This window comes from Taudactylus pleione, unplaced genomic scaffold (genome assembly GCF_031769625.1).
Source record: "Taudactylus pleione unplaced genomic scaffold, aTauple2 ptg000124l, whole genome shotgun sequence".
NCBI lineage: Eukaryota > Metazoa > Chordata > Amphibia > Anura > Myobatrachidae > Taudactylus > Taudactylus pleione.
In genome coordinates, this window is record NW_028284526.1 from 1873912 (window position 1) to 1889314 (window position 15403).

Sequence of the window (15403 nt, forward strand, 5' to 3'; positions counted from 1 at the left end):
GTTCTAATACGTCTCTTCCTCTGTGGCACAGTCCTCTGTGGCATATTCCTCTGTGGCACAGTCCTCTGTGGCATATTCCTCTGTGGCATAGTCCTCTGTGGCATAGTCCTCTGTGGCATATTCCTTTGTGGCACAGTCCTCTGTGGCATAGTCCTCTGTGACTTATTCCTCTGTTGCATATTCTTTTGTGGCATAGTCCTCTGTGGCACAGTTCATTGTGGCATAGTTTTCTGTGGCATAGTTTTCTGTGGCATAGTCCTCTTTGACCTAGCCCTCTTTGGCACATTCCTCTGTGGCACATCCCTCTGTGGCATAGTCCTCTGTGACATATAACTCTGTGACAAAGTCCATGGTGGCATATTCCTCTGTGTCATAGTCCTCTGTGGCATAATCCTCTGTGGCATAGTCCTCTGTGGCATATTCTTCTGTGGCATAGTCCTCTGTGGCATAGTCCTCCGTGGCATATTCCTCTTTGGCATAGTCCTCTGTGGCACATTCCTCTGTGGCATAGTCCTCTGTGGCATATTCTTCTGTGGCATAGTCCTCTGTGGCATAATCCTCTGTGGCACATTCCTCTGTGGCATAGTCCTCTGTGGCATATTCTTCTGTGGCATAGTCCTCTGTGGCATAATCCTCTGTGGCACATCCCTCTGTGGCATCGTCCTCTGTGACATATAACTCTGTGACAAAGTCCATGGTGGCATATTCCTCTGTGTCATAGTCCTCTGTGGCATAATCCTCTGTGGCATAGTCCTCTGTGGCATATTCTTCTGTGGCATAGTCCTCTGTGGCATAGTCCTCCGTGGCATATTCCTCTTTGGCATAGTCCTCTGTGGCACATTCCTCTGTGGCATAGTCCTCTGTGGCATATTCTTCTGTGGCATAGTCCTCTGTGGCATAATCCTCTGTGGCACATTCCTCTGTGGCATAGTCCTCTGTGGCATATTCTTCTGTGGCATAGTCCTCTGTGGCATAATCCTCTGTGGCACATTCCTCTGTGGCACATCCCTCTGTTGCATAGTCCTCTGTGACATATAACTCTGTGACAAAGTCCATGGTGGCATATTCCTCTGTGTCATAGTCCTCTGTGGCATAATCCTCTGTGGCATAGTCCTCTGTGGCATATTCTTCTGTGGCATAGTCCTCTGTGGCATAGTCCTCCGTGGCATATTCCTCTTTGGCATAGTCCTCTGTGGCACATTCCTCTGTGGCATAGTCCTCTGTGGCATATTCTTCTGTGGCATAGTCCTCTGTGGCATAATCCTCTGTGGCACATTCCTCTGTGGCATAGTCCTCTGTGGCATATTCTTCTGTGGCATAGTCCTCTGTGGCATAATCCTCTGTGGCACATCCCTCTGTGGCATCGTCCTCTGTGACATATAACTCTGTGACAAAGTCCATGGTGGCATATTCCTCTGTGTCATAGTCCTCTGTGGCATAATCCTCTGTGGCATAGTCCTCTGTGGCATATTCTTCTGTGGCATAGTCCTCTGTGGCATAGTCCTCCGTGGCATATTCCTCTTTGGCATAGTCCTCTGTGGCACATTCCTCTGTGGCATAGTCCTCTGTGGCATATTCTTCTGTGGCATAGTCCTCTGTGGCATAATCCTCTGTGGCACATTCCTCTGTGGCATAGTCCTCTGTGGCATATTCTTCTGTGGCATAGTCCTCTGTGGCATAATCCTCTGTGGCACATTCCTCTGTGGCATATAACTCTGTGGCACAGTCCTCTGTGGCATATTCCTCTTTGCCATAGTCCTCTGTGGCACATTCTTCTGTGGCATAGTCCTCTTTGACCTAGCCCTCTTTGGCACATTCCTCTGTGGCACATCCCTCTGTGGCATATTCCTCCATGGCATAGTCCTCTGTGACATATAACTCTGTGACAAAGTCCTCCGTGGCATATTCCTATGTGGCATAGTCCTCTGTGGCATAGTCCTCTGTGGCATATTCTTCTGTGGCATAGTCCTCTGTGGCATATTCTTCTGTGGCATAGTCCTCTGTGGCATAGTCCTCCGTGGCATATTCCTCTTTGGCATAGTCCTCTGTGGCACATTCCTCTGTGGCATAGTCCTCTGTGGCATTATCCTCTGAGGCATAATCCTCTGTGGCATAGTCCTCTGTGGCACATTCCTCTGTGGCATATAACTCTGTGGCACAGTCCTCCGTGGCATATTCCTCTTTGCCATAGTCCTCTGTGGCACATTCCTCTGTGGCATAGTCCTCTGTGGCATAGTCCTCTGTGGCATGCTTCCTTACTGTACCGTGGTAAAACACGTGATGCATGTGAAAGCTTCCATACCACTCTTCTCTCTAGGTAACCTGTTATACATACAGCATGAAGATCTTCAGTCATCTCTTGCACGTTTTATCATGTAGACCACACATGCAAAGTGGCCGCCCAGATAACCTTAAGCTAATGTGAGATTCTGTTCAACTAATGCTGGCGGTTTGTGAGTGCACACGTGGCCATTTGCCGGCTGCAACCGTCATCATTAGCATCAGTACGTGCACCAGCCCCATGCTAAGTGCAAGAGATCTTTCAGACACAGGCTTCCCTCCCCCGGACGCATGGCTCATTATCACACACATGCCCACGGCACACCTATGACACTCACACAGGACTGGGCGGTCTGTGCACTCGCATTGTTACCACCCAGTTCCCATCCCCGAAATACCAAATTTCACAGAAAGACAGAGCCGGTCACAAGTCAGAATCAGACAGATATAAGCAACAAAATGTAACTCTGACCGCGTGCTGTATGCCGAGACTCGCTGGCTGCGCCCACGCACAGAGATCTGTGTGACTCAGCCCCCATGCTAATACCCCGCAGTGCCAAAGGTGCCGGTACTCACCGAAATTTACCAGATAACAGAGACATTTTAGCACTGTGTTCAAGAGAGAGAACTGACATCCATATAATTAATCATTAGCTGGGGAGAGAGACTGCGGCTCCCTACCCAATGTGCTTCTGTGCCTGATCCAGTGACGTACTCTAATGCTATCGCAGCTGCAATTTCACATGGACAACATGTGATAATAATAAATGTGCTGATGCCCGCTGCTGCCTTCACATATCCGTCCAATGACGTGCAAAAACGTAAACATCGGTAACATCGATGCAGATTGGGCAGCCATGCAGCTTGTAAGTCTGACCTGTCTCAAACACAGCATCTGTCCTGACATGCAGAGAGCTCTCATGCTGCGAAGGAGATCGCAGTGGCTGATTTATGCTCGCCCATGTAACAGCGCCCAAATGATCAGATACGTCTGCATTTGGCTGGACACCCCCCGTTACCTCCCCAAACTCTGACTGTTCCTCACTCTATACTTAAAACATATAATAGACTAATACACTTTTAAAGTAATTCTTAGACTATGTCTATCTTCCTGGAGGCAAACAGTATATATGTATACTCGCATGGAGTTCTACTAATTACCGGGGGAATTCAACATTCCTCCTCTCCATAACTATACCGAAAAGCTGTCATTTTACATTCGTAAAGCCAGCGCATGCGCAGCACTGCCTACGGCGGTGGTAAGTTTGTGTCCACCCTCAACCCCCTCCCCCACCCCGCTCACCTCCCCCCGTCTCCGCACTTACCTGCCTGCTGCAGCGCCTCCGGCTCCGGTGGCTGTGCTATCACGTGTTCTCCCAGCTGCCCACAGTACAGTTTAGAAAAACCAACAAAAAAAAATATTTTTTTCTAAACTTTATTGTGCTCTGCTGGGAGAACACGTGACAGCACAGCTCCAGGAGCCAGAGGACGAACCAGAGCGCCGGAGGAAGACGTCGGGGGACCTCACCAGCTGGAAGCAGGTAAGTGTCATCTGCTATTCGCCACCTCACAGTGGTGAATAGTAACATCATCAAATTCCGAAAATACATAATTTTGGGAATTTGATGAATAGCATAATTTCCCTATCTCCATACTAATGTACTAATGTATGGGGAGTGTGGAAAGTAACGCAGGGGGACTTAGCAAGGAGATATCAGTGATATCTGCTATGCTAAGTGTGTTCATGAATACTAAAATAACGTTAATTAAGGATAATGTCCTTAAAAACTTTATTTTAGTGTTGATGAATAGGCCCTTCTCTCTCGTCTCTTTCTCAATTTAATTTCTCTTGTCCATTCTTATAGACTTTACTCTTTCAGCCTCAGCCTCCTCTTTAATTTATTTTTTTTTCTCATTGGATCCTAAACATTTCAGGGTTGAACATCGAACATTGCAACCATCTGACCGATGTTTCCAATGAAACATCAAATGATTCCCATCCCTAATATATACTACAGAGACCCAAACACACACGTCATTCACATGGGACCAGTCTGCAAACATTTCCTATAGAACCTGAATTAAAAATAAGCCGAACCCATGTTCCCTTAAAGTGAAATCTGGGCCAGATTCAGACCCGGTCACGAGCGCTGAGCGACGGGTGCTCCATCGCTCCGGGTCTCGCACCAAAGGGGGCGAGCTGTCGATGGTGATTGACAGCTCGTCCCATTTGGTAGGCCGGCAGGGGGGGTGGCTGGCCAAACGGAGGCATTCCCGAAGGAACGCCTGCTGTTTGGGGGCGGCCCCACTGACATCACCAGTGATGTCAGTGGGAGAGCTTCTGGCTCAATTAGAGCCAGAAGCTCTCTGGGGCTTGTGGCCACGAGACCCTACCACAAGGGTCTCATCGCATTGCCGATGGTCGCGATGGTCTTGACCATCGCGCCCATCAACCTGGCCGCTCGCAATAGCTGTGGGTGGTCACCCACAGCTATGTGAGCTGCCGGGAAGCCGAACAAAAAAAAAAAAAACTCCCTGATTCAGAGCGTCCGTCTCTGAATCAGGCCCAATGTCCGTGTTACAGGGGCGAGGTAACAGGTAAATGCTATATTCTCAGTGCTTTATGCAGCCAACTTCAAACTTGTAACAATGAAGACAGAGGGCAGAAAAGATAAGGATATAAGGAGGCACATCTATTATACAGGACACTGTACTAGTCATTGGTCTGTCAGTTTGCTTGTCTGTCCGGTTATACTTTCAAACCAACGTGAGGTGGTCCAGTTGGATTCTGGCCAGGTTTTAGGGGTTAGGGTCCCGGTTGGACCTCCCGTTGGTGTACACTGGGCAGAACTTTGACCCAGGGAGCCTGTCCTGGGCCTATTACTGGATGGATTTGGATGACACCACATAATAAAACGTAATAACTTGAAGATTTAAACCCGAACAACACAGGGCACTTCAGCTAGTATACACATAAGTACATTCAGGTATTTTGCTTATTTCTAAATAATTCAGAGACACTATATAGTGGGTTCGTTACAGTAAATAAATACAATTTTAACTCCAACGAGGAAGCAATGTGGTAACATTGTGCAAGTTGTGACATGTATCATTTACACACAGAAGGTGATTTACAATTTAGGGTGTTGGCTGCATTTAATCCTTCCATCTAGGGGACTGTAGGTAAAGCTGACAGCTCAGCTTTACCTGCTGCTATTAATTCACTGTATAATAAACACAGGGCCGGATTCATTACGGATCGCTATTGCAATTGCAGCTGCGATTACACACGCAGACCCACTGCGAAAATATGCTAATGTTTGCAATCGCAATGCCGTCACAGACCAATACAAAGACGCCCACTTCCCCTTACTCATATCTAAAATACTGTGCAAGTCTGCCAAACTATCGGTAACATGGAGTAACATCGGAGCCTCATGCACACTTATACAAGCTCTGACCTTACTCAGAATTTGCTATCCTCGTCGCACGCAGTGACAGCTCAGGCTGCATATACCATCGTAGTGGCTAATTTATAAACGCCCCTGTAACGGCGTTCAAACGCACTGACACGCCTGCGTTTCCCCGACCACCTCACCATCACCTCCCCCAAACGCTCACTCCCTGTAAATCACTCTGCGATGGGTCTGTGTGGTCAGTGTGATCGCAGTGCCGTCGCAGTGGAACCTTCGCACATGCGCACTGCCATGAATAGGCATGGGCAGTACGCAACAATCGGTTGTCTGCGTGCATAATCGCAATAGCGATCCGTGCTGAATCAGGCCCACTGTGCGCGAGGCTTACACAGATGACTGACATTCGTTTTTTAAGCAAATTTTGCCTTTCTACTAATCTCTGTGATTTCTGCTAAATGAGTTTGTGAGCAATTGTAGAAATAACATTACCGCAAATTGTACTGGATTATGCAACAATAAAAAATAAGCAACTAAAGAAATATACATTACAGATTACTAATATGATTAAAAGTTATTTGTTTGGGATTGAATTAGTAGTAATGAATTAGGGAATCTCCATTTGTCCAATGGTTGGGAGTGTAAACTGTAGTGTAGGTGGCAATCACAGTATTATACTGTAGGGTCTTTTCAGCAAAGCATCGCATTGCAATATATAGCAGGATTAGTGAGCGTGTCCCCCTTGTGCACAGGCTCTATTTTTAGGGATTAATGATCCCTATTGTATTGGAGTCCCTCTTTCATCATCAGACACAGGCAAGGTGAGATTCAGCATGTTCAGTTTCAAAGCAATTGCAAATGTGCAGGTAACGTAACATTTATAGAAAAGCTGAGATTTGTCTCCAGTGGGTTTCTTTAGAGTAAAATATTGAAAAATGATCAGAAGTCAGTGCTCTCAGTATCACCCTTGCTCGTGACTATTTCATATTAACTCTCCGCAATCAGTGACTAAGGGGCCTATGTATCAAGCTGTTTTTTCATAAAAACATGTAGAAACCGCAGTGTCTGCATCATGTTATGAATTATTGCTATGTACTAAAGAGGTTGGGTACAGGATGTCAGCGCTCATGGTCAGAATCCAGACGCCAGCATCCGTCAGGGTTATGATACCGACACTTGTCGATTAGTATCCTAACCCCTCCTCCTCTCCCTTCCCTAACCCTCCCCCTCTCCCTTCCCTAACCCTCCCCCTCTCCCTTCCCTAACCCTCTCTCCCCTGTGCCTGAACCTAACCCCCCCCCCCAGTGCCTAAACCTAACCCTCCTCCTAGTGCCTAACACTAACTCCTAACCCTCCCCCTACCCGTTGTACTTACCTTCGGGATTCCGGCGCCAACATGCTTAGTGTCGGCATCCTGACTGTCGGGATATTGACCAGATCCCGTACTAATAGCACAATGTCTGAGATTTCACACATCTCAGTGCCCATTATTTTTAATGGGGATTATGATCTCAGCCCTATGTATCAAACTCTAAATATCCACTGAGATACGGTATCTTAATTATCGCGGCAGTTCTGCGATTATTAATATATAGGCCCCTATGCAGGGCCGGCGCTATCACTAGGCAAACTTAGGCAGCTGCCTAAGAGCGCCGGCCCTGCAGGGCGGTAGTGTGGACAGCACATAAGTGCAGTCCGCACTACCTACTAGGAACAAACACACAGCCGCCAGCGCCAGTACCTGTGTGTTTGTTTTAGCACCCGATGAGAGTCAGATAGACTGTCATCAGCTGCTGCGCCCACTGCCGGAGCCGGACTGGAGCTCCGGCTCCTGCAGTGGGTGATGGGAGAGATGTAATGACGTCTCTCCCATCATGCAGAGCGGGCCCGCACGGGGGACAGAGGAGCGGACGCCGGAGCGGGGATTAAGGTAAGTGGAGTTTATTTTATTTTTTTACGTGTGTGATTGGCTGGTATTACTGCTGGGGGGGGATCACTACTGGGGGGGCACTGCTGGGGGGAAGCTACTACTGGGGGGGCACTGCTGGGGGGAAGCTACTACTGGGGGGGCACTGCTGGGGGGAGACTACTATTGGGGGCACTATTACTACTGGGGGCATTGCTGGGGGGGACTAGTACTGGGGGCACTATATAAGGGGCACTGCATAGGGGGAATAGTACTGGGGGCACTATATAAAGGGGGACTAATACTGGGGGCACTATATAAGGAGCACTGCACAGGGGGGGACTAGTACTGGGGGCACTATATTGGGGCACTGCATAGGGGGAATAGTACTGGGGGCACTATATAAGGGGGGGGACTAATACTGGGGGCACTATATAAGGAGCACTGCACAGGGGGGGACTAGTACTGAATGCACTATATTGGGGCACTGCACAGGGGGGGACCAGTACTGGGGGCACTATGGGCTTACAGTATCTCTCTATGGGCTTACAGTATCTATTTATGTGCTTACACTATCTCCCTATGGGCTTACAGTATCTCCCTATGGGCTTACAGTATCTCACTATGGGCTTACAGTATCTCCCTATGGGCTTAAAGTATCTCTCTATGCGCTTACAGTATCTCCCTATGGGCTTACACTATCTCCCTATGGGCTTACAGTACCTCTTTATGGGCTTACAGTATCTCCCTATGGGCTTACAGTATCTTTCTATGGGCTTACAGTATCTATTTATGTGCTTACCCACTATGGGCTTACACTATCTCCCTATGGGCTTACAGTATCTCACTATGGGCTTACAGTATCTCCGTATGGGCTTACAGTATCTCCCTATGGGCTTACAGTACCTCTCTATGGGCTTACAGTATCTCCCTATGGGCTTACAGTATCTATTTATGTGCTTACCCACTATGGGCTTACACTATCTCCCTATGGGCTTACAGTATCTCCCTATGGGCTTACAGTATCTCCCTTTGGGCTTACAGTATCTCACTATGGGCTTACAGTATCTATTTATGGGCTTACAGTATCTCTCTATGGGCTTAAAGTATCTCTCTATAGGCTTACAATATCTCTTTATGGGCTTACAGTATCTCACTATGGGCTTACAGTATCTCCCTATGGCCTTACAGTATCTCACTATGGGCTTACAGTATCTCCCTATGGGATTACAGTATCTCTCTATGGGCTTACAGTATCTATTTATGTGCTTACCTACTATGGGCTTACAGTATCTCCCCATGGGCTTACAGTATCTCCCTATGGGCTTACAGTATCTCACTATGGGCTTACAGTATCTCCCTATGGGCTTAAAGTATCTCTCTATGGGCTTACAGTATCTCCCTATGGGCTTACACTATCTCCCTATGGGCTTACAGTACCTCTTTATGGGCTTACAGTATCTCCCTATGGGCTTACAGTATCTTTCTATGGGCTTACAGTATCTATTTATGTGCTTACCCACTATGGACTTACACTATCTCCCTATGGGCTTACAGTATCTCACTATGGGCTTACAGTATCTCCGTATGGGCTTACAGTATCTCCCTATGGGCTTACAGTACCTCTCTATGGGCTTACAGTATCTCCCTATGGGCTTACAGTATCTCTCTATGGGCTTACAGTATCTTTTTATGTGCTTACCCACTATGGGCTTACACTATCTCCCTATGGACTTACAGTATCTCCCTATGGGCTTACAGTATCTCCCTTTGGGCTTACAGTATCTCACTATGGGCTTACAGTATCTATTTATGGGCTTACAGTATCTCTCTATGGGCTTAAAGTATCTCTCTATAGGCTTACAATATCTCTTTATGGGCTTACAGTATCTCACTATGGGCTTACAGTATCTCCCTATGGCCTTACAGTATCTCACTATGGGCTTACAGTATCTCCCTATGGGATTACAGTATCTCTCTATGGGCTTACAGTATCTCCCTATGGGCTTACAGTATCTATTTATGTGCTTACCCACTATGGGCTTACAGTATCTCCCCATGGGCTTACAGTATCTCCCTATGGGCTTACAGTATCTCTCTATGGGCTTACAGTATCTATTTATGTGCTTACAGTATCTCACTATGGGCTTACAGTAGCTCCCTATGGGTTTACAGTATCTATTTATGTGCTTACAGTATCTCACTATGGGCTTACAGTATCTCTTTTTGTGCTTACACTATCTCCCTATGGACTTACAGTATCTATTTATGTGCTTACAGTATCTCCCTATTGGCTTACAGTATCTCCCTATGGGCTTACAGTATCTCTTTATGTGCTTACAGTATCTCCCTATTGGCTTACAGTATCTCCCTATGGGCTTACAGTATCTCTTTATGGGCTTACAATATCTCCCTATGGGCTTACAGTATCTTCCTATGGGCTTACAGTATTTCTCTATGTGCTTACCTCTTTCGGCATTTCCTTAGGGAAGAAAAAGTACGGTATCGATGCCAACGCCACAATGCAAGCAGCTAGAATGAATCCCAGCCACCAAGCTCCGATCCAACGCGGGTCACTTGGTGTAAGAACTATTTCACCTGTCAATGGATAATATATTATAATCAAATGCAGAATGAGGAATAGAATTAATAGATGGTTTGTGGGAACTATTATAGGGCTCTTGTCTGACATGTTTACTAAGCATTATTTAACATACAGGAAATAGATATTAATCACAATCAATCTGCTACTGATGGATAAGTCAGGCCCGTATTCAATTAGTTTCGCACCCTCGATACTTTTTTGCTTGCCGGACTTTTCACCTACATCGCGTGTTTTGGACGTGAAAACTATTTGTGCGTGCCCCCGCTATTCGCAGGGCCGGCCGGCCCATTACGCCAACTACGCACATGCGTAGGGCGCCAGCCTGCAGAGGGCGCTCAATCCCCAGCGCGGCCAAACTTCTACAGGATCCCTCCTCCCGCTGCCACACTCCTTCCCCCCCCCCCGCCGCCACACTCCTTCCCGCTGCCGCCGCAGGGACTATCCGTTTCCCGGGCGCCCGCTGAGATTTTATCCCCACAGCGGAAGCCTGAGCTCACTCCTGAGCTCCGGCTAGGCTTCCCCCATGGTCACTATGTGAGAGACATCATGCCGTTTCTCACATAGTATCGAGGAGTGGCGGACGCAGGATCAGGGCTTAAGGTAAGTAAACTGTTTTTTTTTTGTTTGTGTTTTGCTCTATTACCGGGGGTACTGCTACAGGGGCCACTGGGGCTACTGCTACCAGGGGTACTGCTACAGGGGCCACTGGGGGTACTGCTACCAGGGGTACTGCTACAGGGGCTACTGGGGTACTGCTACCAGGGGTACTGCTACAGGGGCCACTGGGGGTACTGCTACAGGGGCTACGGGGGTACTGCTACCAGGGGTACTGCTACAGGGGCCACTGGGAATACTGCTACAGGGGCTACTGGGGGTATGGCTACCAGGGGTACTGCTACAGGGGCCACTGGGGGTACTGCTACAGGGGCTACTGGGGGTACTGCTACAGGGGCCACTGGGGGTACTGCTACAGGGGCCACTGGGGGTACTGCTACAGGGGCTACTGGGGGTACTGCTACCAGGGGTACTGCTACAGGGGCCACTGTGGGTACTGCTACAGGGGCTACTGGGGGTACTGCTACAGGGGCCACTGGGGGTACTGCTACCGGGGGTACTGCTACAGGGGCCACTGGGGGCACTGCTACTGGGGGTACTGCAACAGGGGCCACCAAAATGTATCTCCGCTTACCAAAAATATTAGGCTCGGGCCGGCCCTGGCTATTCGCCGTATTCCATTCCAAAACACGCGAAAACGGGTCCCGGCGAAACTCTAACAGGCGAAAAGTGCTGTCAGAAATGAGGAAATCAGCCTGACACCCCCCAAAAGATGCACTCAAATTGGGGATCAATATAGATGTCCCCAATTAGCCCTACTGAAGCTATTTGCGGTACTTAAGTGCTGTCAATTGCTTCTAAATAGCGTCTTTGCACAAGTGGTAAAGAATAGCATTAAGCAGTATTTTTTTGAGAAAATAAGTATTCCTGTCAAATTTGGGGTACTTGAAAATGGGTGCTAGCATATTTTGAAATTGTAAAATTGAAGTTTTAAAAAACGTGAAAAAAAAACTCAGCTGCAAGCACCTGCAATCAAAGAACACCTGCCCCATCCTTGCAGACCCCCCAAAAGTGTATTTCGCTAGTTTTTATGTGTGTACCCCAACTTTGTACTTTTTCGCCACCATTTCAAATACATTTTTTGGGGTGTTCCTCACTTTTTTATAGTTTTTTTTTTTTACGCAGTTATTCTTTGGGGGGCTGTCCCAAGGGTGCTGAGTGGTTTCCCGATGTTTGCACCCCAAAACCACAATTCTGCACTCTATTCCACCTGCTATTCATAGGCAAAACTTTCTCGCCTAATACACTGCATTAACTTTCCGTGTACGCGAAAAGTATTTGGAAATGAAAAGTTTCCGCCTGGTGAAATTATGTCATCCGCGATACTTTTTCGCCGATTCTGACTTTTCGCCGCTAATTGAATACGGGCCTTAGCATACTTCACTGTTATGCCTGGATAATCCAGTTACATGAACCACTGCTGCGCTCCTTGTCCCTGTTAGTGTATACTGTGGCACACCTACCACACATGGGCAACAGGGGTACAGTAGTCAGGTCTCCTCTATGTTTGTGGCATCAATGATCAGATATCTGTATTTCTTAGAAGCTTTCAAAACACAAGTTATTTTACCTCTTATACTACTAGAAAGTTGTTGATACGGGACTTGACTCAGCGCTGGACGCAGTATTGATGCCGTGCATAAGCGGGCGCTGTTTTCAGTCTGCTCAGGCCTCCGATTCGCACTGCGCATGCGTCTCAATGCTGACTGATGCAAAATTAATTTGAACGCAAAGAGAGAGAATTTTAGTGGGGGTATCTGAGTGTTAACAGGGGGCGTTTCTGAGTGGTAACAGGGGGGGCTAAGCCAGATGTGGGCGTATCCAAGGCGTGTTGCGGTCTGCGACTGCATCTTTAGTCATAGTTGCACTCAACTCACCGACAATGTTAAGATGAGGATTTTACGACTCCATAGGGCTGGTGCAATCTCCGATGGAGCGCCGTAAAATGCACAGTGGCGGATCAGCGCCGCAGCCGGCGCCCGTCTCTGTATGAAGTCCATTGGTCGCGGCATTAATAAAGTTGCAGCCACGTTGCGGCAAAATTTGCAGTGGCGGCAGCAATAGCGTCCACTCCTGATTCAAGCGCTGTCTCTGCGCTCTCAGCCGCATAGAATTATATCAGCGTGGAGCTGCCGTATTTCCCAGTCCTTCCAATTCTATCATTATTTCTATACTGAAATCTGTATCTTACGATATTTGAAGGAGCTGATGTATATAAGCTGATGAGATGACTGATGCTGAGTTACGGCAGTTGGCGCCTTATAGAGAACGCGTTATTCTTTTTTATGCCTTTCTCGAGCCGTCTGTTGTGGGGATAAACTAAGACGTACATAATTGTTTTCTGTGGATCGCCAAGTGCAATTATTCCTCAGCTGCAACATGTACCGTATCTATAAAATGTCTTCTAACATAAATTAAGTTACATTAAAAGATGCACAAGCTGTAAGCCAGAACCCAATACAGGAGTGATTTAGTAGCTGAGAGCTGCCAGCGAGACAGCGAAACTAAATCTACCGAATTTGTTACATTGAAAATCTCTGGGGGTTTTTTAAGCTTATTTACAGAATATTTTGATTGAAGCGCTTGATTACTTGGCGAAAAAAGGGCAGAATTGGGGTTAGAAATAGCCTGCACCGCTGGGAACGTCATTTAAAAATAAACTGTCAAAAAAAGTTAATAAAAAAAAATAGGGACACCCAAAAAAATTAATAAAAAATTTGGGGTCAAAAATAAAAAAATGGGGAAACAGTGTTTACAAATAGGGAAATAGGCTCAGGGGTATTCTGTAAGTATGCGGCAGGTGTTTTTCTAGAATAGGCATTATTGCAGAATTTTTAAAAATTGACTTTAGGAACTTAAAAATATGCTAGTACACATTTTCATGTACCCCAAATTTGATGGGAGCACTTAAAAAAAAATAAAAAAAAAAATAAGTGCTCTTCTGCATCACTTCTTCAATGTCGGGAAAAAACACCTAGGTTTAGGTGGGTCCTACAATTATTTCCCGAAAATTCCTGTTTTTTTTCGTAGATCCCAATTCGCCGGGTCCCGTTTTTGCTCATTTTAAATTGAATACGGGGATAAAGCAGGCACGCGCACGATACTTTATCCCCAGAAAAGCTCCAATGTGGAGCGAAAAGTCCAGCATGGACTAATTGAATACGGCCATAGTGTTTTACAGATCCATATAAAGTAATTGTATTATGTTTAGTGGTCTTTTAAAAGAAAAGTCCATTCTCCTGCAGGGTTAACTTTACAAAAATCTAGTTTGCAAATGTAACTCCCTCTTCTGTTTCTACACATTTGCTAGATACATTTTCTAGAAGAGTATATCTATCAATTACATTACATTCCTGCGCCTATTCTTTGGTACAAAGACAGTTGTTTTTGATGCCTTAGTGTCCAAGGTCCACGAAGGAAGGAACCTTAATAAGAAAATGACCTTTGGTAGAATTTAAGGCAGCACAATTTTGGTGTAATATTCTGTGGTTTTACTTAGAATTAGATTCTCAATGCCCAAATAACCCAGAAAATTTCAGCAAGACTGACGTATTCAAATGCCACCCAGCGCAATTCGTCATTCTGATCTGGGGGCATCATCTTCAAGGGAAAAGAAGACTTTTTAAAGGAGAAGACCTCAAAAAGCGACAATAAGGAACTTATCCCCTCTCTACAGGTATCGTACTATCCTAGATCACTTACATTTCCACCAAGCCAAGAGATGTCAGCCTTCCAATGACATCCTGTTCCTATATCTAATCAACAAGCTACCATCAAACTATGCTTTGCCAAAAAACTAATGACATTGTATCAGTAAGCATCATTTTTACATCGGGACCATTAGGTACACATGTACTACATGTGTGACAGTTTTGCATCAATCCGACCTGTACACATCTGACCTGCTCTGTTTGAGGCTTGTGGTTTTATCACCACATTGCTGTGTAAAGCTGACTGTAACATATAGTATGCCGCAGTACACAGCTTGCTAGGATGATAGTAGACAGTTTATGCGCAAGCAGAAGGCAGAAAACCTGCAGCGTTCTCTTCACAGCACAGCACCGTGTCAGGTCCACTTTATTTTGGGAAGATCAGCCCATGATTTTATAGTTGGGCGAGAGACATTCTCTATCACATCTCAGCCCCATGTTGTTCAGCATCTAGACTCACTGGCTGGGATCTTGTCAATGTCAACGTAGTAGCGTAGCATGGCCGATCCAAGGATGAAGGCGAATCCGGGACCCATTATGGTCACAGCGTAGAGAAAGCCTGTAAGATATAATGACATTAGTGTATGTTTACGGAAACCTCAGATCATTCTCAAAATTTTATTATTAACAGAACGTAGATCTCTGTCATTTTGAAACAGAAAACTGTGTTTTGCCTATAAGATGTAGTTTTGTCAATTTACAATTAAAGGGCGTTCATTTATCAGGGGTGAAACAAGTAAAGAAAATATTTACATATGGCCCTATGGGCCTGATTCAGACCCGTTCGCTATATGCGTGCGCTCGCAAGTGGCCCGGTGTTCTGCATACAGGCACGCGCACGTTTCATTCTGTGCGTGAGCAAACCACTCACTGT

At 46.4% G+C, this 15403-nt stretch overlaps 1 protein-coding gene across 4 annotated transcripts in view; it reads right to left on the reverse strand.

Moving 5' to 3' along the window:
* SLCO2B1 (solute carrier organic anion transporter family member 2B1) overlaps positions 1-15403 on the reverse strand; it is a 141827-nt gene that overhangs the window by 59042 nt on the left and 67382 nt on the right. For all 4 annotated transcript variants that reach the window (XM_088472473.1, XM_088472471.1, XM_088472472.1 and 1 more), the window contains exons 6-7: positions 14990-15088; positions 10067-10197 (exon numbers count right to left, since the gene is read on the reverse strand). In XM_088472473.1, coding sequence (XP_088328599.1) covers positions 10067-10197; positions 14990-15088 — 230 coding nt within the window. The remainder of the gene's footprint in view (positions 1-10066; positions 10198-14989; positions 15089-15403) is intronic.